The 21,569-nt window shown below is 51.4% G+C and overlaps 1 protein-coding gene across 1 annotated transcript in view; it reads right to left on the bottom strand.

Moving 5' to 3' along the window:
* MDN1 (midasin AAA ATPase 1) overlaps positions 1-21,569 on the bottom strand; it is a 2,002,810-nt gene that overhangs the window by 706,772 nt on the left and 1,274,469 nt on the right. Inside the window, exons 65-66 of the mRNA XM_085611158.1 lie at positions 15,835-16,114; positions 3,211-3,446 (exon numbers count right to left, since the gene is read on the bottom strand). Of these exons, the coding sequence (XP_085467284.1) occupies positions 3,211-3,446; positions 15,835-16,114 (516 nt within the window). The remainder of the gene's footprint in view (positions 1-3,210; positions 3,447-15,834; positions 16,115-21,569) is intronic.

Genomic DNA, 21,569 nt, shown 5'->3' with positions numbered 1-21,569 from the left:
AATTGCACCGTATTCAGAACCGCTCCGATGAAAAGGAGCTTCTGAGAGGGAATCCGATGCGACTTTGGCACATTGATGGAAAACCCCAGCGAATGCAGGAGGTTGGCCGTGGTCTGGCAGTGGGAGATAACTGTCTGGGGCGAGCCCGCCTTTAACAGCCAGTCGTCGAGATAGCTGAAGACAAACCCCTGATCTGCGCAGATGAGCTGCGACCACCACCATCACTTTCGTGAACACCCGAGGGGCGAAGGTAAGGCCGAAAGGGAGCATGGTGAACTAAAAGATCTCGTGGCCTACTGTAAACCGCAGGTAACGCCGGTGGACCGGTAGGATGGGGATATTAAAATAAGCATCCTGCAAGTCCAACGCTACCATCCAGTCTTGTGGGTCTAGGGCAGACAAGACCTGAGCAAGCGTGAGTATCTTGAACTTCTCCTTCCGGAGGAAGCGAATGACATTCCGGAGGTCTAAGATAGGACACAGGCCCTTGTCCTTCTTTGGACTCAAGAAGTAGTGGGAGTAACAACCACGACCTACTTCTGGCGTCGGAACGCCCTCGATGGCCCCCTTGGCCAAGAGGGCCGCAACTTCCTGCTGGAGAAGTGCCAAGTGATCCCCCGACATGTGGTGGTACTGAGACGGCATGGCTGGAGGGGTAGTCTCGAAGAGGAGGGAGTAGCCCCGTCGGACTATCTGCAGAACCCACCTGTCCCGAAGTGATGGTGCGCCAGTGGAGGAGGTGATGGCGAATCCTGCCGCCCACTGGCGTCTGGTGGGCCTGAAAAACCAGACTAGGAAGGTTTTGAGGCAGCAGGGGCGGTGGTGGACAGACCCGCCAGCTGGCCCCGTGACCCACCTTGGCTCTGAAAGGAATGTATTTGGGCGCCTCGACCCTGACCTCGAAAGGAGTGAAAAGCAGACCCCAAGGGAGCGGGCGTGGTGCCAAGGCCCAAGGACTGGGCCGTCCTTAAAGCGCTCCAAAGTGCAATCTGCCTTGTCACCAAAGAGACGTGTGCCATCAAAGGGCATGTCCAACAAAGTGTTCTGGACATACACGGAGAAGCCAGTAGTTCTGAGCCAAGTGTAACGGCATAGCGCCACTGTTGTGGAAAGTACCCTGCCAAGGGAGTCGACTGTGTCAAGACCACAATGGATAGTGAATTTCGCAGCATCTCTCCCTTCGGTAATGGCTTGGGAGAGCACAGCCCAAGCCTCAACTGGACACTGAGGCAGCACCTGTGCGACTGCGTCCCACACAGAGTGAGAATAGCGGTCCAACAGGCACGCAGTATTCCCCGCTCACAACCGGCAGAGGTGAAAATCTTTTTCCCAAACTGCTCCAGTTTTTTAGATTCCTTGTCCAGAGGTGCGGAAGGGAACACGCTTGGAGAGGCAGAGGCCTGGACAACCAGACTCTCGGGCGTTGGGTGTTGCGTGAGAAAACTGGGGTCGCCCGCGGCCGGGCAATGACGTCACGCCACACTCTTATCCACAGGAACCCCTGTGTTAGGCTTGGTCCAGGTGCTTAACATAATGTCTGTAAGCGTGTCATTAAAGGGCAGTAGCGGCTCCGCAGAGAAGGCCGCTGGCTGCAGCACCTCAGTCAGGCGATTGGTCCTGATAGGCACAGATGGGAGCTCGAGGTTAAGAGCGTCAGCCGCCCTGCGCAAAACCACAGAAAAAGTCCCAACCTCTTCTGTAACTACGGAAGCAGGGGACAGTGTACCAGGGTGTGAAGAGAAATCCAGATCGCCTGGACCTTCCATATCACCTTCCCACTCCGGTTCATCCTCGCATTGAGCTGCGAGAGGGTCCTCGGACCCATCCCAGTACTCCCCTTCGTCCACCGGCCGGTTAAGAGGCCGGTAGGGATGAGGGGCCTGGGCAAAGGGAATAAACTCACCACCTGGAATTGGAGGATAGTAGACCAATACAGGGTCGACATAGTCCGAGCCCGTAGGCTCAGCGTCGTGTCCATCGGGACTGGCGGCGGCGCCGAAGCAGACGGCAGAACCGGGTATCCTGCCAGCGTAGCCGGGGCCAAAGGTGGCGGCACGGGGGCAGAACCCCCCCCCACGGGCCCACGGGGCTCGAAAGCGCTCGAGGGATCCGATGTAGGAAACAAACGGCGCATGGCCGGCAGCAATACCTGTATTTCTTCTGAAGTCGCGTGCGGGCCCGGTAAAGGCGGGTAGGCCGCAGGCAACAACAGAGGCTCCACCGGAGCCGCGGGGGAGTGACCACCCGCCCCCTCCACCACGTCCCGCGACCCGTGAGGGGTAGACGAAGAGTGACGTCGCTTCTTTGACTTCCTATGCGCCTTGACTTACCTGTCCCCGATTCCAACGAACGATGGTGTCAGCCCCGCGACCTGTCCCTTGACCTCCCACGGGAGCAGGACCTTGAGCGGTGCGGAGCCGATTGCCGGGGCTCCAACAACTTTCGGGAATGCTCCCGCCAAGCCTTCGGCGCCATGGCCCGACAACCGGGGCACGCCTCGGGGTCATGGGCGTCCCCAAAGCAGAAAAGAGACAAGTCATGCGGGTCCGCCACCGACATGGTCCGACGGCAGTCCCTACAGGACTTAAGCCCGGGCATCCCTACTGCACCAGGAGTCGAGTACTCGACAAAACAAGAGAAACAAGTCACAAAAACCAAGTTAAAAGATTAACTATGAGTACCGCTCTCTCTCAGATCTGTGCTGCTGGCACTGAAAAAGAAAGAACTGACGTCAGCGTGCGTTGGTGCGTCTAAGTAGCTCCGATGACGTCATCTCGGCGGCTACGACGCCAGCGACGTACGACAATGCTTACCGACGCGCGGAGGTACTGCTGACGAAACCTTTACGGATCCAGTCTGACGCCTGGGGATTTTCTAAGGTAAGGAATCTATCACTAACGTGTCTCTTTCACATAAAGATGTCAACAAAAAGTTGAAAAACACTGGGTACCGCTCTCACTGGATCTGGGCTGGCTGGCGTGGAAAAAGAAAGAACTGACGTCAGTGCGTAGATACCGCAACGTCATTACGGCGATCACAATGCCAACGACAAACACGGAGTCGACCGACACCACCTACTGACGAGCAGGGGCACTGCTGAAGAAGAAATTATCCAGATTCATTCTGACGCCTGGGGCAAATTCTAAGGTAAAGAATCTATAACTAATAGTCTCTTTCAGATACATTATTTTATTGAATTCATTAACTTACTTGCGTGAGTGCAGGGTGCTCACACCATTTCTCCAACAACTGTTTCACTTCTTTGGTGAACTCATTAAGCACAGGTTGGCACTGTCGGACCTGCTCAAGATTGGGGTGCTGATAGAAGTCATATGAGCTTTCATGTTGTAGAACAAGATCTGAGGTCAGATCTACTGATACGGTGTTCCGAAGGAGTTTGCTAGCCAAGAGCAGGCTGCCAAGCAGTTGATCATTCAAATCAGCACCTAAAAAAAAAAAAAAAGAGAACAAAAGTAAAGAATGGTCTTGATACAGATAACATACTCCAAAGTGCATTCTCTAACAAGGTTAAGAAACTGTGATTGTGAATATGCCAAGCAGGATATATTAGACTAGGGGCCAGATGTACGACAGATATTTTTGAAGGCGCAAATGTGTTTTAGACCCGTTGAACAAGTTACTTACCTTCGGTAACGATATATCTGTAAGAAACATTAGTTAGTGTTAGATTACTTACCTTAGAATAGGATCCGGAAAGTTTTCGCTAGAAGTACCTCTGCGCGTCAGTAGGTGGCGTCATGGAGCTCCTCGTCCATCGCTGGCGTCGTATGCGCCGAGATGATGTCACGGAGACTACCTAAGTGCCATGCGCGCTGACGTCAGTTCTGTACACGACTTACCGCGCCAGGAACGCAGAGCCATGCAAGACACTGACCACTGGTGCATAAAACTAGGGCCCTAAAAGGGATGACCTTAACCCTAGAAATCAGTTCGCAGAATGGGGAGGATGGGTGGGGCGGTAAGGAATCTTTCACTACTAATGTTTCTTACAGATATATCGTTACTGAAGGTAAGTAACTTGGTCATCTGAAAGAAACACGTTAGTGTTAGATTCCTTACCTTAGAATAGATACCCCAGCAATACCAACCCCGGTGGTGGGTCCGCGAACTAAGATCACACAAGAAAATCTCGGAGAACAGAACGGCCAAAGAAGCTGTCTCTCTAGAAGTACGAGTTACTTACCTTCGGTAACGCTGTATCTGGTAGAGACGATTCTAGCAGCAGATTCCTTCACGTAGAATTATCCCCAGGCGTGAGACTGGACCTGGAAAACCTTTTTGCCCAGCATCCCTGCGCACCAGGGGTAAGGCATCACGCGGCTCCGCCTAGGCGTCATCCGTGTACGTGACGTCAGCGAGGTCAAATAAGACCCACTCCGGCACGCCCACGTCAGTTTGCGTCGGAGAACTTTTCCACGCCACAACGCAGAGCCATCAGACAAAACTGTGAGAGTATAGGAATAGTGTGCGAAAGAGCAGATAAAGGAATGGTGAGGAACAACACCATAAAGAGCAGTGCCCGGCACTGCAGTACCCAAAGGCAGGGAAAGAATCAACAACAGAGCAGCAACCCTGAACGTACAGAGACAGAGACCCCTCCCTCGGAGACAAGGGACATATGAAAAAATGTCACGATAACGTGCAACAGGACTACAACCCCAACCAAAGATAAGGAAGGGGAACCAGTCGGGGACACACAGGGACCGACAAAGACATCCCCATCACAGAGTGTGACAACCCCTATCAGGAACAAGGGCAGAGGCACAGCCAAAAGACTCCAACCTCAAGGATCGCAAAAAGCCAGAAGTACAAACAAACCTATCCTCCCATGTGACAACAGGGAGGAAAAAGGGACAGCCTGACAGAAAGAGGGAAAGAATGTACTCATAGAAGACACAACCACCCACAGGCAAGCGAGTGCTAAAGACCAAATCACAAGTCCTCGCAGAACGGGGAGGAAGGGCGGGCCGTGAAGGAATCTGCGGCTAGAATCGTCTCTACCATATACATCATGACCAAAGGTAAGTAACTCGTACATCTGATAGAGACTACTAGTCGCACCCATGCCGGGAAATGGCGGACAAGGGGACGACACACAGGGCCGCACAGGTGAGCGACGCTCTTGCGACCTGGGAGAAGATCGAAGCCACGGGTCCGAGAACTCTCCGCAGGGGCCGGGAGAGAAGACGACGCTGAAGAAGTTCATCCGGCGCTCCCGCTGGGATTTCAACTTTATCCGCTGACATGCCTCACAATCAGTGGAGTCGTGGTGCTCCCCCAAACACCACATACAGATGGGGTGAGGATCCGCTGCCGACATGAGGCGGCCACATGACTAGCAAGTTTTAAAGCCAGAAGGCATTCGCACACTGTTCCCACACACGCAGCAATAGCATACAGGAAAGGCATAAACAGGCCCAGAGCACAAACCAGAACCGCGTTGCACGCAGAAAAGGAAAAAACGGACGCGGGCGCGCCAGGGTGGGACTTATGTGACCTCGCTGACGTCACGTACGCGGACGACGCATGGGCGGAGCCGCATGATGCCATCCCCCCGGCGCGCAGGGATGCTGGGCAAAAAAGATTTCCAGGTCCAGTCTCACACCTGGGGATAATTCTACGTGAAGGAATCTGCGGCTAGTAGTCTCTATCAGATTTGGCTGTCAAGGCAATACTTCTTGTTACAGGTATGCAGCGAGGACCACGTAGCTGCCTGACAGATATCCTGCAAAAGGACTCCCTGTCCCAGAGCGGTAGTGGCTGCTGTCGCCCGAGTAGAATGGGCACGCAGCCCCACAGGAGGCTCCTTTTTAGCCAAGAAGTAACAGGCTTTAATACACAGAACAACCCACCGAGAGATGGTTTGTTTGTGCACAGCGTGACCTTTTTTGGCGCCCACATAGCCAACAAAGAGTTGATCATCCACCCGGAACTGTTGTGTGCGCTTCAGATAGAACGAGAGCGCACGTTTTGGATCCAGACGGTGGAGCCTCTCCATCTTTCGAAGGATGTGGAGGTGGAAAGAAGGTGGGCAAAGTGATGGTCTGCCCGATGTGGAAGGGCGTGACAACCTTGGGCAGAAAAGAAGGACGGGTACTTGACACCACCTTGTCCAAATGAACAGAAAGGAAAGGAGGTTTAGAAGGAGGAGTCTGGAGCTCACTCACTCTTCTGGCAGAGGTGATAGCAACCAGGAAAGCAGTCTTTAAGGTGAGAAGACGTAAAGGACAGTTGTGAAGAGGCTCAAAGGGAGCGCACATCAAATAAGTCAACACAAGATTCAAGTCCCACTGAGGCATTGTAAAGGGGACCGGAGGGAACGTGTGTGTAATGCCTTTCAAGAAACGACTAACAGAGGACTTGAAAAGAGAAGTCTGATCTGGAAGCCTTAAAAAGGCGGAAATGGCCGAGAGATAGCACTGGATAGTGCCCAGAACAGAGCCCTGCTGGGCCAGAGAAAGGAGAAACAGAAGAACTTCTGAAAGAGGGGCAGAAAGGTAATCCAAAAGGCCTTCGCTGCGCACCATGCCACAAATGTATTCCACCTGCAGGCGTATACCTTTTTATTGGAGGGACGCCTGGCTGCCAAAATAACATCACACACTATGGCAGGAAGGTCCAAAGCAGTCAACTGTCGCCGCTCAATCTCCACGCATGGAGGTGGAGGATGGACAGGTTCGGGTGAAGGACCGTCCCCTGCTGCTACCACAAAAGATCCTCCCGAAGAGGCAGTCAGATCGGAGGACAGATTGTCAGACTGAGTAGCTCAGGATACCATACTCTTCTTGCCCAATCCGGAGACACAAGAATGATTTGGGCCCTGTCGCGCCGGATCTTCTTCAACACTATGGGCAGAAGTGGTATAGGCGGAAAGGCGTACAACAGACCGCAACTCCACTCGCAACGAAAATGGTCTCCGAGCGAGTGCCACCTTGGAACTTCCAACACGTAGAATTGATGACATTGCGCGTTTTCTTCGGTGGGGAGTAGATCTCCCCACTGCAGAAAGACATTGCACCACGTCCGAGGTCAGACGCCATTCGTGATCCAACATGCATCTGGGCTGAGTTTGTCCGCCCTGGCGTTCAGGGAGCCTGCCAGGGTTGAACCACCGGAAAAATGACCCGATGTTCCAGCCATGTCCAGAGGCGAAGAGCCTCCTGACATAGGGACCACGACCCCACCCCGCCCTGTTTGTTGCAATACCACATGGCGGTGGTGTTGTCTGTGAACACCTGCACTACCTGTCCCCGGACAGAGAGAAGGAAGGCTTTCAGAGCAAGTCGGAATGTCTGCAGCTCCAGAATGTTGATATGGAGCCGGGATTTCACCAGAGGCCCCTCATCTCCGCCTCTCCCATGTGGCCACCCCATCCCAGGAGGTACGCATCCGTTACCACTGTGAACTCCGGTTGGGGAAGGGAGAGGAATCTGTCATTGACCCAATCGCGATTTGTGAGCCACCACTGCAAGTGACGTGCAGTGCCCCTCAGAGATCTGGATGTGATCGGACAGGTTTCCCCGATGCTGCGCCCAAATTCAGGTCCCACTGCAGAGCCCGTATAAGCCATCTGGCATGTTGCACTAGCAGGATGCAGGAGGTCATCAGGCCCAGGAGCCGGAGGGTCATTCTGACTGAAATCCGGGATAAAGGCTGAAAGATCAGAATCATAGCCTGAATATCCCAGATCCACTGTTCGGGAGGATAGACCCGAAACGGCGCCGAATCCAGAACTGCTCCATTGAATTGGAGCTTCTGAGAGGGATTCAGGTGCGACTTCGGCACATTGATGGAAAACCCCAGCAAATGTAGGAGGTTGGCCGTAGTCTGGAGGTGGGAGACGACCGTTTGGGGCAAGCCCGCCTTCAACAACCAGTTGTCTAGATATGGGAAGACTGAGACCCCCGATCTGTGCAGATGAGCTGCGACCACCGCCATCACTTTCGTGAACACCCGAGGGGCGCTGGTACGGCCAAAGGGGAGCACGGTAAACTGAAAGTGCTCGTGGCCTACCATGAACCTCAGGTAACGCCGGCAGGACGGGAACATGAAAATAGGCATCCTGCAAGTCCAACGCTACCATCTAGTCCCGTGGATCGAGAGCAGACAAGACCTGAGCCAAAGTCAACATCTTGAACTTCTCCTTCCGGAGGAAATGGTTGACGTTCGAGGACAAAGATGGGACGCAGACCCCCTTTGTCCTTCTTGGGGACTAGAAAGTAGTGGGTATAACTACCACTCCTTACTTCTGGCCCAGGAACGCACTCGATGGCCCCCTTGGCCAAGAGGGCTGTGACGTCCTGTGGAGAAGTGCGAAGTGTTCCCCCGACATGCGGTGGTACTGAGGTGGCAGGGCTGGAGGGGTGGACTGAAAGGGAAGAGAGTAACCCTTGCGGATGATCTGCAACACCCACTTGTCCGACGTGATAGCATGGCAGTGGGGGCGGTGATGGCGGATCCTGCCACCCACTGGTGTGGGGTGTGAGAAGTTGGCCTGATATATGATGTCACTAGTTCTAGTGTACACCTTGTATCTGTCCAGACAACCCTTATGGTGATTGGTTGTAAAGTCAACCTTATAGACCAGCTATCCTAGTGGTAGCATGGACAAGAGCAGTCTTAGGCTAAACTCTGTATGGCATGTGAAGCCAGCTGTTATACCATTTGTAACCCCTTGAATACCAAATGAAAGGACACCACAACAGATATATTATAAACATAGAATGTATTTATTCTAGTCAAAATACCCTCAGCACTCTTAATGAGATTCGAGGTAAGTACAACACAGTCTTATTTAAGCATACATAAGTCACACAGGTAATACAGTTAGGCCCTAGGGGCCACGCAAACCATATACTAAGTAAATGGTATAAGAACCACTGTCACGAACACACGTTAGGCCTAGGCAATCGCTGGGGCTACACTATCCTATCAGTTGCTAGGCAGTGGGAGGCCCACGGGATTCAGGTGCAGAGTGGAAACACTCACGCGTAATGCGTAAAAGTCGATAGAAATAGTAGCTATTAGAAATTAAGAGTTTTAGGACACTTCGGAAGGAACTAGGCGTTAGAGACTTGGAAACTAGACACTAGGATAGTCAATACCCTTGTGAGCACCGGAGTACTCAAGTTACCTAGCCCACGGGCTGCGGGTGCATAGGTGTGAACTTGCGTCGGGTTTCGTCGTCGACTCCTATGGATGCCTGAAGAAAAGATGCTGACAGGCAGTCAGTGAAGTGTGTCCGGTGGATTCCAAGGATGGAATCAAGAAGGAGGATACCTGCAAGCAGAGGGGACAGAGTCTAGGTCACCAACCAGGAAGGAACCAGGCGATGTCGTGAAGATGCAGGTGAAGAGGTGAAGCTTGTCGCAGCAGCCACGGGTACCAGGAGAGGTCGAGGACGACCAGCACCAGGAGGCGAGCTGTCCCACGAGGGCTCTTGCGGTCGGCGGCGTCTATGTCGAGTTGGGCCACAACAAGCCTTGGCAAGCGCAACCCACGCAGAATGAAGGATTCGCTTCTGTTGCAGACCAGGAAGGCCTGAGGTGCTTCTCTTTCACAGGGAAGCAAGGGCCAGTCTGGAGGAGCCAAACCAGCGGTGGAAAGTCACAGGTTCGTCGTCGCAGAGGTCACTAGCCAACGGGCAAGCAACCGGACAGACGCGTCGAGCAGGAAAATGCAGAAGGGCCCCACGCAGAACTCGTGGAGTGTGGAGGGCTGATCTTCGGTGCAGATGGTGCTCGGCCGCTTCTCAATCCCCAGAGCACAACTTCGAGGATGCCTCAGAAGCTGCGCTGGAAGCAAGTAGCCAATTTTCCCAGGTAGCCGGTCCCACGTCTCTCGTCGCCTCCACGGATCTCAGCTTTGCTGTGGATGTGGATCAGGGTCGGTGAAGTCTGGAAGTCAAGGCGCTGGTCGGGCTCTGCGGTCGGTTCCTCGTAGAACGTTGAGCAAAGCAAACGGCAGGTCGCTTGATGGTGCCTGTTTGCACATGGTGGCAAGTCCTTGGCCACAAGGGAGATTCTTCAGTCTTCTTCCGTAGTCGAATGTCGAAGGTCCAGAGTTTCTGTTCAAGTTTCAGTTATCAGGATAATCCAAAGTCCTAGGGACTCAGCTCCCACTCTTATACTAATCTGGGGGGCTGGGTTACCTGCTAGGTCCCTCCTATGGGTGGGACCAGGGAGGGGGGTGGTTACACCCCCTTCCCTTTGTCCAGTTTCGCGCCAGGACTGGGGCTGGAGTGCCCCAGCACCGGTTTGAACTGGACTATGCATGGGACACCTTGTGTGCCCCAGGCAGTGTCTCGTTTCATTCATCCCTCCCTGCCCCAATACACTAAGGCCTGTCTAGGGTGGCGCTAGCACCTCCCAAGGCAGGAAACCTATTGTCCAAGCCTCCCTCGCTGGAAGGACTTCCGGCAGCAGGAGGTCAGACTTGTGTCTGTGGCAGCAGCATCCATTTTGTGATGCTGGGGCTCGGGTTAACTTTGACCGGGTAGTAGGTCTTCAACATGTCTTCTCCCTCTAGAAGGGATGAATACTATCCTCATCGCCAGAAATGGTGTGGGGGTAGTATTCCAAAGTGTTAGACACCTTACACGACATGTTTCGATAAAGCCAAACCATAGTTACCATAACCGCGAGGATTATAAGGTACTTTAAGAGTATATGGTAGGCGATATCATAGAACAGCTATAAGGACATGGTTCCGAAAGCTGCAGACAGGCTCAGCTCATGCTAGAGCACCATCTCACATGTTACCAAGCACTCTGCCTTCAGGATTGTTAAGGCCTGCCATAGGAGTGACTAATAGGTTACCCATGTGTCTATATATAAGGTAGGTATAGGAATACTACACCTAAGCAAGGGGTGATTACACGACCTTGCCCCAGCTGAGTGATCAGCCAGTTGTGTCATAATGGAAGGCCTGGCCAGGGGTGGCATAAAACATGCTGCCTAGGGTACACCTATGCCCTGGGTACCTAAGGTACACTGTACAGGGGCCAATAAGGTGATCCTATCCAATTGGGTTATGCACCTAAAGTGCACAGTATCAGTTTAGAGAGAGAACAGCTGGGCTGTGGGTCGGATTAGCAGGCCCACAGCCACATCTAAGTCGAAAACCAGTGAAGCAAAAGCAAAAAGTGGGAGTGAACATAAAAAGCAGACCCTACCCTCCTACACCCCGGAATGGTGGAAGATTCACGGAGGAGTGGGGGACCTGAGGTGCCTCTGGGGAAGGCTGTTGCCGCGGGGTCAGCGAAGAGCCCTCCTTGGAAGACGCCGGGGAAAAAGCCACGACGCGGCGTCCCGTCTCTGGGGAAGAAGAGACAAAAATCTGACGAAGCTCCGGAGAGGAGGGGGCCTCTGGAGACGAGTCGACGACCCGACGCCACCACGGCGTCGTGGAGTCCGCCACAGGCGCCTGCGTGACGTCAACCAGCGCCGGAGTGGACGCCGAGACGACCTCGACCACCACTTGTGCCCTAGGAGAATGGGGCGGGGCGGGGCCGGTGGCAGGTCCGCGAAAGAACAGCGCCGAAAAGGCGCCGACTCGACCTCCGACGAAGCAGCCGCCTGCGTGGAGAGGCAAGAGGGATCCGGGGGCCGTGCCCCGGCCCCTAAACAGCCGTCGGCGCCTGAGCGGCGGCAGCTCGGCCTCTAGCAAGGCCTCCGCCTGCCCAGAAGACCGAGAAGGACTCGGGGACAAGCCTCGAGTCCCGGCAACCTCCCGCGACACCACAGGTACCCCCTTGGGGGTTTGCAGCTAGGCAGAGGCGCCGTGGGCAAAAGAGGGGAACCCCGTAGGGCCGCACCCCGACGACACCACACCTCCAACACTTGAAGCCAAACCCGTCAGCGCCGGCGACTTCGTGGAAGGCCCCGCACGTGGCAAGGGACCCGCGGACGTCCCAGGAAGAGGAGGAGGGGCCAAGGAAGCCACCAGAGCCGCAGCATATGCCTCCATTTGGGCCTTGGTCGCCCCAACGCCGGGAAACGGCAGGTAGGGTGGCGACGAATGAGGCTGCATGTCTTGCGGAGAACCCGCGCCCTCCGCAGAGCGGGGACCAGGCCCCGGGGACAAGCTATAAGACTTACCGACAGGCAAGCGACGCCCTAGGGGCCTCAGTGACGGGCGATGTCGGAAGCGGAATCGGCGATTCTTGGACCCTTCCGCGGGGGACGGACGCGGAGACGACACCGATCTGGACAAGCGGGTCGAAAGGAGTTTCATCCGGCGCTCCCGCCGGTACTTAGGCTTCAGATGCTGGCAAGCGTCGCAGTCCGTGGAATCATGGTGCTCGCCCCTAACACCACATGCAAATAGGATGAGGGTCTGTTGCCGACATCAGACGTGCGCAGGACGAGCACGTCTTAAAGCCCGAAGGCATTCGCACACTGTCCCACAATGCAAATCGTGCAAAGAAGGCCTGAAAACAGGTCAGGGACACGATCCGGATCCGTGTTGCACACGGAAAAGAAGGAAACTGACGTCAGCGTGCTGGGGTGGGGCTTATGGGACCTCGCTGACGTCACGCCCGCGGACGACGTCAGGGCAGAGCCGCGTGGTACCACCCCCGGTGCGCAGGGATGCTGGGGCAAAGAACGTTTTCAGGGTCCAGTGTCACGCCTGGGGACAATTCTACGTTAAGGAATCTGCGGCTAGTAGTCTCTATCAGATAATGGTCTTTTAACTCAAATGACTGCGGGGGAAATGTGGGAAGCGGTCTGTACGGCCAATTTCGTTTTCTACAATCTTAAGAAACCATTGGTCCTAAGTTATGGCTACCAGGTCTACAGAAAGGAGGACACCTGTTCTTCCACAAGCTGCAAAAGCTCTAAAAAATAAAGTGGCTCTTCAAACGAAGAGGAGAGTTGCTGGATCAGGCGGCCACTGCCTTTAGTTCTGCCCCTGTATTGCCGGAGGAGTTGGTTCTGTTAATGGGGAGCTGAAATGGCTGACACTGGCGAAAGCAGACTCCTTTCGAGATCACCTGATTTGCAAAGCTGGCATTAGTCTTTTGCCAGACACTGTAGACCCTAGGATGGGGTTGTCACACTGCCCAACTTAATACCTCTCAAATGCAGCGTTTGCCTTAACCCCAAAAACCTCACTCAGTCCAAAGTTATGTCTCTGACTGCTGCTCCCGCATCCCTGGAGAAGTTGGTCTATCGGAGTGAAGTATGGCTTCTGAGGACCACAGAGGAACTCATTGATGTAGCTACAGAATCAGATATGTCCAAGTCAGCTCCGATATTGTTAGGTTGGCATCCTGTCCGTTCCGACCCATATACGCATAGTGGTATTTAAGGTGGTTAAGAAAGTTTGGTACCCACCATCTCCTAAAGGATATGCGTACACCTTCCCAACAAACAAGGCGCGTAGCAAGTAAAGAGCACAAGGCTGTCCTCTAACCAAGCACCTCCAGATTCACCGACTTCCTTTCTGGATGAGCTATTGAAAAGGAGCCTAGGTTTTTGTTTTGAACATGAGGCATTTATGCCCAAGCATTTGGGACCTCGCAGAAGCTGGATACTCGGGGGTCTAGGGATCGAGTGATTCACCGACTGGGCAGATGTGGGCCTTTCCCATTCAGTCAGGTCAGAGATGCTGGCTGAAGGCTGCAGGAACTTGGTTGATGCTGGGCTTGTTTTCTATCAAGGGCAGGTACGTTTTGCAAGTAATTAAATCACCTCAAGTGGAGCAGGCTCTGATGGACAGTCCATTTCTACATCAGAGGAGGCATCCAATCCACTAGCCATTTGTAAGGAGATCCGAAGATGGGGCAGGATCAGATTGGCTGCCTTACTACTATCATGAGTATCATGTTGTGCAGCTTCAGGCATTTTACATTTATCAGAATCTGAGCCAAATATATCGTGCATTGTTTGCCACTAACAATGACGAGAACTGCCCCATTGTTACTCCTTGGACCTTTTCTCTTCCACAGTTCATTGTGCTCTCTCTAAGGGATCTCTGTAGGAGTCTTGTTTTTTGACAGCGTTTTGGGAGGGGACACCAGCCCTGTCCGAACAGGTGGTGCCGGAGATGGCATTGGCATCTAGGGAACATAAACTGGAAAAGATCTATGCATTTGGTAACTTCCCAATGGCGTAGGGGATGTTCTATGTGGAATAGAAGGGACTAACAGTGCTGAGGGAGGGCCCCCTGGAGTAAATCCGAATTGAGTCTCAAAAGGTCTCACATCTCCATTATGGCATGCATAAAAAACTGTTGGGTTGACTTCCCTTCTCTGAAAACTCAAGAAGGTAGGAGGTGGCATTGGGAAGGACACTGAAAGCTGAGGTGCCAATATGGACCCAGGGGCAAAGGCTCCTTGAGAGGAGTTCTCTCCACCAGCTGCGAATGGAATGACAGCATCACAGGGGATGTAGAACACTGAGGTAACTTAGTTTTAGATAGGGAACACTGACTAGGTGAGGACTCTCCATGCCTTCTCCTCTTGTAATTTCATTATTTTTCTTCAAAGACTTGAACAGAGAAATTAACCGGCAAGGGGAAGGAGAGCATGAACTTTGATTGTCGCAGTCGATAACAAGTTTAGTCTTACAGTTTTTTTTATGGCCAAGGGACGCTTGAGACCGCATTTGGTGCATGACCTTGTGTCGTGCTAAGAATGCAAGCACCAACGACAGACTTCAAGTAGGTCCGAAATAGACATTTGCCCATTACAATCCCAACAGTGATTGAACCCTAACATTTTTGAAGGTGACCTTATCAGTGCACTTCAAATGGAGAGGAATGAGAAAATTATCTTAATAAAACGCTGGCAAGCGAAAAGGAGAGCTCTGGATTGTACAAAGCTGTGCGTGGATGGCCACTATTTGGCTACAGAAACGTCAGTATGCTAATGCTACAGAGGTGGAGCCAGACACACGAATCAGCACAGGAGAACAATGAGATTTGCTGGATCCAGACTGATGCCTGGAGATATTCAACAGTTGAGGAAGCTGCAGTTAGAGGTATCCGTCAGAAAGTATCATTTGGCCTGCCAAGGTGGTGTACTGGTTGTATTTTGGGGCAAGTGTACAACTGGTGAGTCCCTCTCTCATGTACTGTGTTTTGTGTAATGTCAATCAGAAGCGGAGGACTGTACAACAGAATGCTTAGCAACTGCCAATGGTAAGACTTCTCCTCAACCTCCACTGCACTTTTCCCCAACCCAAAACAGCCACCTCTACCCTGCCTCCCCCTAGTCAAATTCCAATTTTAATGACATGAGAGAATTAGAGGGTAGAATCTGCAACGGTCCTGCCAGTCTAATAACGATGCCGTGCATGGTGGTGGCTGCTCATCTAGAATCAGCACAAGCAAAAACAGGCTTTTTTGGGGATGGGAATATTAAATTAGTCAATGGGAAACCATGTATTAATTTATAATTGTGCATCACTGATGCAAGAGGGAGAAACTAGGGCTTAGAAGGAAACTCTAAGATAATGTCTTAAAGGCATAGGTGAGATATGCAGTTCCAGTGGCATGACAACGGGTACATATGCAAGCTTTCTTGATTACAACAGTCTTCTGAAGCAGTGTGACAAAATACAGATGGAGCCCAGCCACAATTACAAAAACAAACATAACTAGATATAGTTATAACTGAAATGGGTTCACTCCTATTTTTCTAAGAAATTAATGCTGGTATAGCCACACAACAGACCTTGACAGAGAAAAAACAAACAGTATCTATTGCATTAAGATTACAATCCCTAACAAATAAAGTTTGCAGGTTATAGAGAAAAAAGCAGAGTTTAACCTATTTGTGGTTGATCTGTATATAACAAGCATACATACCCATCATGGGATAGAAGTGTGCGATTACGGCTGAACTTGTTTGGTAGCAGGAAAGGAAAGTACTGAGGTAATATTTGGCCTGGTGGAGTGGTGTGCTCTGTTGGTACCAGAAAGCTCGAGCAGAGCTCAGACACAACTGCTGATGGATCTGCATCACAGTCAGCATTGAACCCTGGGAGAGGAGTGGTGTCTCAGTGGCTGCTGTTTTGGTCTCAAAAACGCCATCATTTGTTTCCATGTCTTCTTCTAAACTGGGTTCAGATGTAATATCTGCAAAGTCCTAGGATGACAATGAAGAATGCATGTTAGGCTAAGTATGTTGGTAAGCCATACTAAATGTACAACTAAAAGAACAACTCCACAAAAAACTTCAATCGTAACATCTTATATATTACTGTACTCTGTTGGCCAATGAGTGCCTCAAACAACTACTTTTTAAATTTCAAATTAAATGTGCATAATAACTTGACAAACGATCTCTCTGGCGGATACTTGAACAGCAAATTCCTCACCTTGTGAACATATCCCAATGCACAAGACTAGATACAGAAACTCAAAAGTAGTGCTCCTGAGCGCTGGTAGGTAGCATCATGCGACAACACTGCTCCACTCCGGAAGTAACAAAGAGAGCTGCATACAAGCGCTGCTCATGCGCAGTCAGTTTCATTCATGAACTTGAATTTACCTTTAGAAGCAGAGCTGCGAATCAAAATAACCACCAGCGTCGCGATTTCCTAAATTGGGATCTTTTTAGATTGAAGAGACCATGCCACAGAATGGGGAGCGTTACCAAAGGTAAATAATTTGTCCTTCTGATGAATACTTCTAATCTCATGAACAGATACCAAAGCAGTACATCCTATGTTGGTGGATTTGTGGTAAGGCTCAAACTAATAAGTTATGTATGACCGAGCGGCTAATGTGCCCAAAAACAATTAATCTACGGCCCCCCTACAAAAGGTGGTTTACCTGAATACATATTTGCTCATGATCACTCTTCGAGAAGTTAACAAATATATATAACAAAATAAACCGGATTGATTGCTGCTGACGGAATCATAGTTTACGGAAAAGTCAATCCTGAATTACTTGACGTAGTCCCAAAGGATATGTTCTATGTAAATAAAGAGGGTAAGAAAAGGGATGGAGAAGTACTTGCAATTATACACAGCTGACTGAACGCTAATCAACTTAACTGCAAAGACATTGGAGAGGTGGACCTACTACTTTTAAAATACAGATTACAATAATACTATTGCCTGTTTACTTGTATATCAATCACATATATACATATATCTAATTATGCCAAGGAAATATTTGAATTAATTTGTCCTTTTGCCTAACCATAGCCTCAAAAGCTAGTAATAGGTGACTTTAACTTTTAGGTGGACTCATTTGATAAAAATCCTAAAGGTCAGAAGTTTACTGAGTTTATGACACCCAAATGTTTACAACAGATGAAAGGGCCAACACATCTAAATGAACAGTCAAACCTGATTTGGACATTAACCCCTTCGCCGCGGCAGGAATTCCGCCGCGGCGCTGGGGGGGTTTGGGGGCAGTTGCGGTGGCGCTGTGCTCGTGACGGAACCACTCCGTCACGAGCCACGGTTGAGCTGTGCTCATGACGGATTGGTTCCGTCACGACTCCGCCCACTGCGCTAATTGCCCGCACAGGCGGGGAATTAGCGCCGCGTGGGCGGAGCGGCCGCCAACAGCCGCAGCATGACGGAACCACTCCGTCATGAGCACAGCGCAACCGTGGCTCATGACGGAGTGGTTCCGTCATGAGCGGGGAAGGGGTTAAAAGTATTTATAAAGAACATGAAAAATATCCATGCATGTGGTCAGACCATCACATGATTGAGTTCACTATACCCATAAAGAAGGCCTTGAATGTGCATTCACTGGAAATAGAAACACTAACAAATGGAAGTAAACTAATATGAAAGAAGTACGAGTTACTTACCTTCGGTAACAATGCATCTGGTAGGGGGGAGGAGCCAAGATGGCGACCGGGAAGGCAGCGTAGGCTCCCGGCTCCGTGAACCTCCGCATCCCGCACAGATATCCTGTATGAGATCCTTCGCCTGCGCTATATGCCCGTGTTGGTGAATGAGAGCGGCAACCGATCGTGTGACTCTGAAGTTTCTGGCGGCGGTATCGCCGGAGAAATGTCCGTTTGAAGATTGCGGCCTGTGCAACCCTGGAACCGGGACCTCGAGTGGATAACATGGCCGGGCGGCAGTTAAACAACAGCGGCCTTTGGTGACTGGGTGGAATCGGACTAACCGAAGCGGTGCGAATATCGGCCTACATTTCGCCGTGACCGTTCCTACCACTAAGCGTAGCGGAACGAGTGCAGGCCCGAGGTGGCTAATCCAAGATTCCCCGGTGATTGCCTCAGCCTTCGCCGGTGAGCAACCCGGCCGCCGCCCGTAACTCGCCTTGATTCTTGCGGCCTGCTCCCGGATTTTCGCGGGCGCAGGTCCGTGGTGGGGATGACTGTTGCCTGTGACCACACACCGGATATATTTTTTGCCTGCCCCCGAAACCCTGATTCCAGTGACATGGAACCTGCGGCGCTTGTCCCTGAGTCCTGGTCCCAATCTGGGTTGGACTTACCCGGCGGCCATCTTGACAGGACGAAGTCTACCATCCTGTACACTGGGTCGCAGCACGATTGGAAGTGTGCGACTATGAGGAGCGTAGCGGAGCGAGCGCCGAGAGCTGTGCTGGGGTATGGTGATCTTCTCGAGGCTCTCGGTGCCCTTCATTCCGCCTTGGTTCACGGCGCCTGGGTATTGGGGAGTAAGCTTGATGGGGTGGCATCAGCATCGGAACAGTTGCTGCCTGCCTGTCCCCAGGTACACGGGGACTTCCTACACTGCACACAGGAGGACAGTGTCGTGGCCGGCCCTGTGGATAGTGACCAGCTGGAAACTCCGGACAGTATATTAACGTGTGATCGGCAGGCTGTGGGTCTGGTCTGTTCCGGAGGTCTTGGACCTGAGTGGGGGGTGGTGGCCTTGTCCCGTGCGCGGCCTCCGGCGACCCAGGCAATATTCAAGCAACGGTCGCCTGTTCTGGCTGATCTCGCCTTCTTGGAACTTGTGTGCAGTGCAGATCCTGGGGCAGCACTGGGAAAGACGACTCTCCATACTGCTGACTGTGTTGGTATTCAGAGACTTCCACCCTGCCTGTGTGTGTCGCTTCCTGCTCTTTTTTGGACGCTCCTCTTCTTTGTAACATTGGACATGGTACTGGGTCGATGGGTATGCATGGGTAGATTCGCAAAGAGTGGCCAAGGATAAGGTTGACCCTTCAGAGGTGGTCATCTAATAGGCGGGCGGGATCAGGGGTTGCGTGCTCTCACGGCATAACTGGTAGTGTAATAGGCGCATAATGCTCCCCATTCTTCTTTGACATGGTCGATTCTGTGTTGCTTATTGTTTGCTTTGGGGGAAAACATACTGTGCGGGAGGGAGAAGCCGGGGGCATGTTTTGAAGGCCCTCCTCCAGTTTATTAATATTCTCTCTACCCCCCCCGTCTGGTGGGGTTTCTTTTCTTACTCCTCTTTCTCTGTTTCTTCTATATTTCGGGTCTGGTTCCGGGGCGACAGGCACACTGCTGGGGGGGGGGGGGGGGCCGTACTCATCTGCAGAGGTGCAGGGTGGGGGGTTGGGGGAGGGGATCCTTTAGTCTTTAACCCTTTTTTTCCATGGCCTCCTTTTTCTTCTCTTATTCTTCTTTGTCCTTCTTTTCTGGGATCAGCATGGTAAAACTCCTTCGTTGTTAATCGCTGCGTTTTCATGTGTGCCACAATTTCCGTGGTGTTTTCTGGGTTTTAGGGCAGGGGACTGCAGGCGCAAATGGCCGTGATATTCCTCCACATCCTGACTTTCCTGTTTCAGCGCCATTGACTAGATAAATTGCTTTATTGTTGACGTTTATTATTCTGCCTGCCATTTCTTGCTGCTGGGAAACTGTTTGGCACCTGATCCTTCCATCCTCCCTTATTACAAAATGAAAACCTTTTGTATCCTGGTCACCTACTTGGGCTGTTCAGTGGCCGACAGTTTAATAGCATGGAGATTCCGCTCCCCGAGGTGCTGCCTGTGATAAATATTGATTTCTGTTACTCTGACTGCTTAGCGGCCGGCCCCGGGGGTTGTAGGCCCATACTTGTTATTGGTTGAAATGTCAATAAAGGTTTTTCAAAAAAAAAAAAAAAGAAAAAAAACAAAAAAACAATGCATCTGGTAGAGACGTTGTCTAGCCGCAGATTCCTTAACTTAAAATATCCTCAGGCGTCAGACTGGATCCGGAAAATTCTTTGCAGCAGCACCTCTGCACGCCGGGGGAGGGCGCCACACGACCCCGCCCTGACGTTGTCCACGTACGCGACGTCAGCGAGGTCATATAAGTCCCTCCCGGTGCGCTGACAACAGTTTTCTTCGGAGAAACTTTTCTACGTCACAAACGCGGAGCCACCAACAAAAAACTGTGAAAGTATGGAAACAGTGTGCAAAGGATAAAAAAATCCGCAAATAAATAAGATGGATGGTGCGAAACACCATTATAAAAGACAGCAGCAGACACAGTCTACATAAATATATGCAGAGCGAAGCGTAGACCCTTACCAAAGTGTTAGCAACAAGGGAAGAATATCTCAACAGACAAAGTGATAGACTGTTATTACCATGTAGAACTGTGACTGCTATTGCCATGTAGAATTGTGCCGTCCAACAAGGACGTAGCACAGAAAGAACAGCGATGTACTTTAAGAAGGTATCTTCCTTACAGAAAGAACAGCAATGTACTTCAAGAAGGTATCTTCCCTTACAACAATGAAAGTGTGAAACAGAGCTGAAGAAACCGTCAAAAGAGACGACCATGTAGGAGACAAGAGCCTCTAGAGAATGGGGAAGACAGCAGAAGAAAAAGAAGAATCTCCTGATGACAGTGAATGAAAAGGCACCATCTACAGGAAGAAGCCCCTAGGAGGGAGTCAGCCCCATATGATAATTCCAAAAGGGGCTCAACCATGTGAGCACCCTTGAAAGAAAACCAATGGCAACTGAAAGTAAGCAAGAGGAGAAGCCAACCTGGCAAGGTTCTTGCAGAGCAGGTAGGATCGGTGGGCATTAAGGAATCTGCGGCTAGACAACGTCTCTACCAGATACATCGTTACCAAAGGTAAGTAATTTGTACATCTGATAGAGACATCTAGCCGCAGATTCCTTAACTTAGAATAGATACCATAGCCATACCCCAGGGTGGTGGTGGGTCTGCGACATAACAACAAAGTGCTCAAGCACAGATCCAGCAACAGAGTGACGGACAGTGGGGAAGGCTGTGGCAGGACAACCAGACAGCAACCCATCAGAAGAGCAAAAGATAACAGGAGGCAAGACGTCCCAATGAAAATGCCATAACGGTGCCACACCACATTTGTATGAATATGAGATGTGGAAACGGAACCAGCTATATAGCAAACAAAGAGAGCGAGTGCAGAACGAAGGAGGAAGAAGGACCACTCTCAGCGTAATGGCGCACTATGTGAACACCAACCAAAGGTTGGAGAAAAACAAAGTGATGCAACCATACCAGAGCCTACCAGGCAAGCCCATGGACAAAAGGCCGGCAAAGCTACAGCCAGGAACCAAAGGGCAAGAGGTAGAAACTGAACAATGTCCTAGAAGGAGAGGCGGGAACAAGAAACACGCCAAGT

This window comes from Triturus cristatus, chromosome 6, assembly GCF_964204655.1.
Source record: "Triturus cristatus chromosome 6, aTriCri1.1, whole genome shotgun sequence".
Lineage (NCBI taxonomy): Eukaryota > Metazoa > Chordata > Amphibia > Caudata > Salamandridae > Triturus > Triturus cristatus.
Note: the sequence above shows the minus strand (reverse complement) of the source record. Positions and strands in the feature narration are given on the sequence as shown.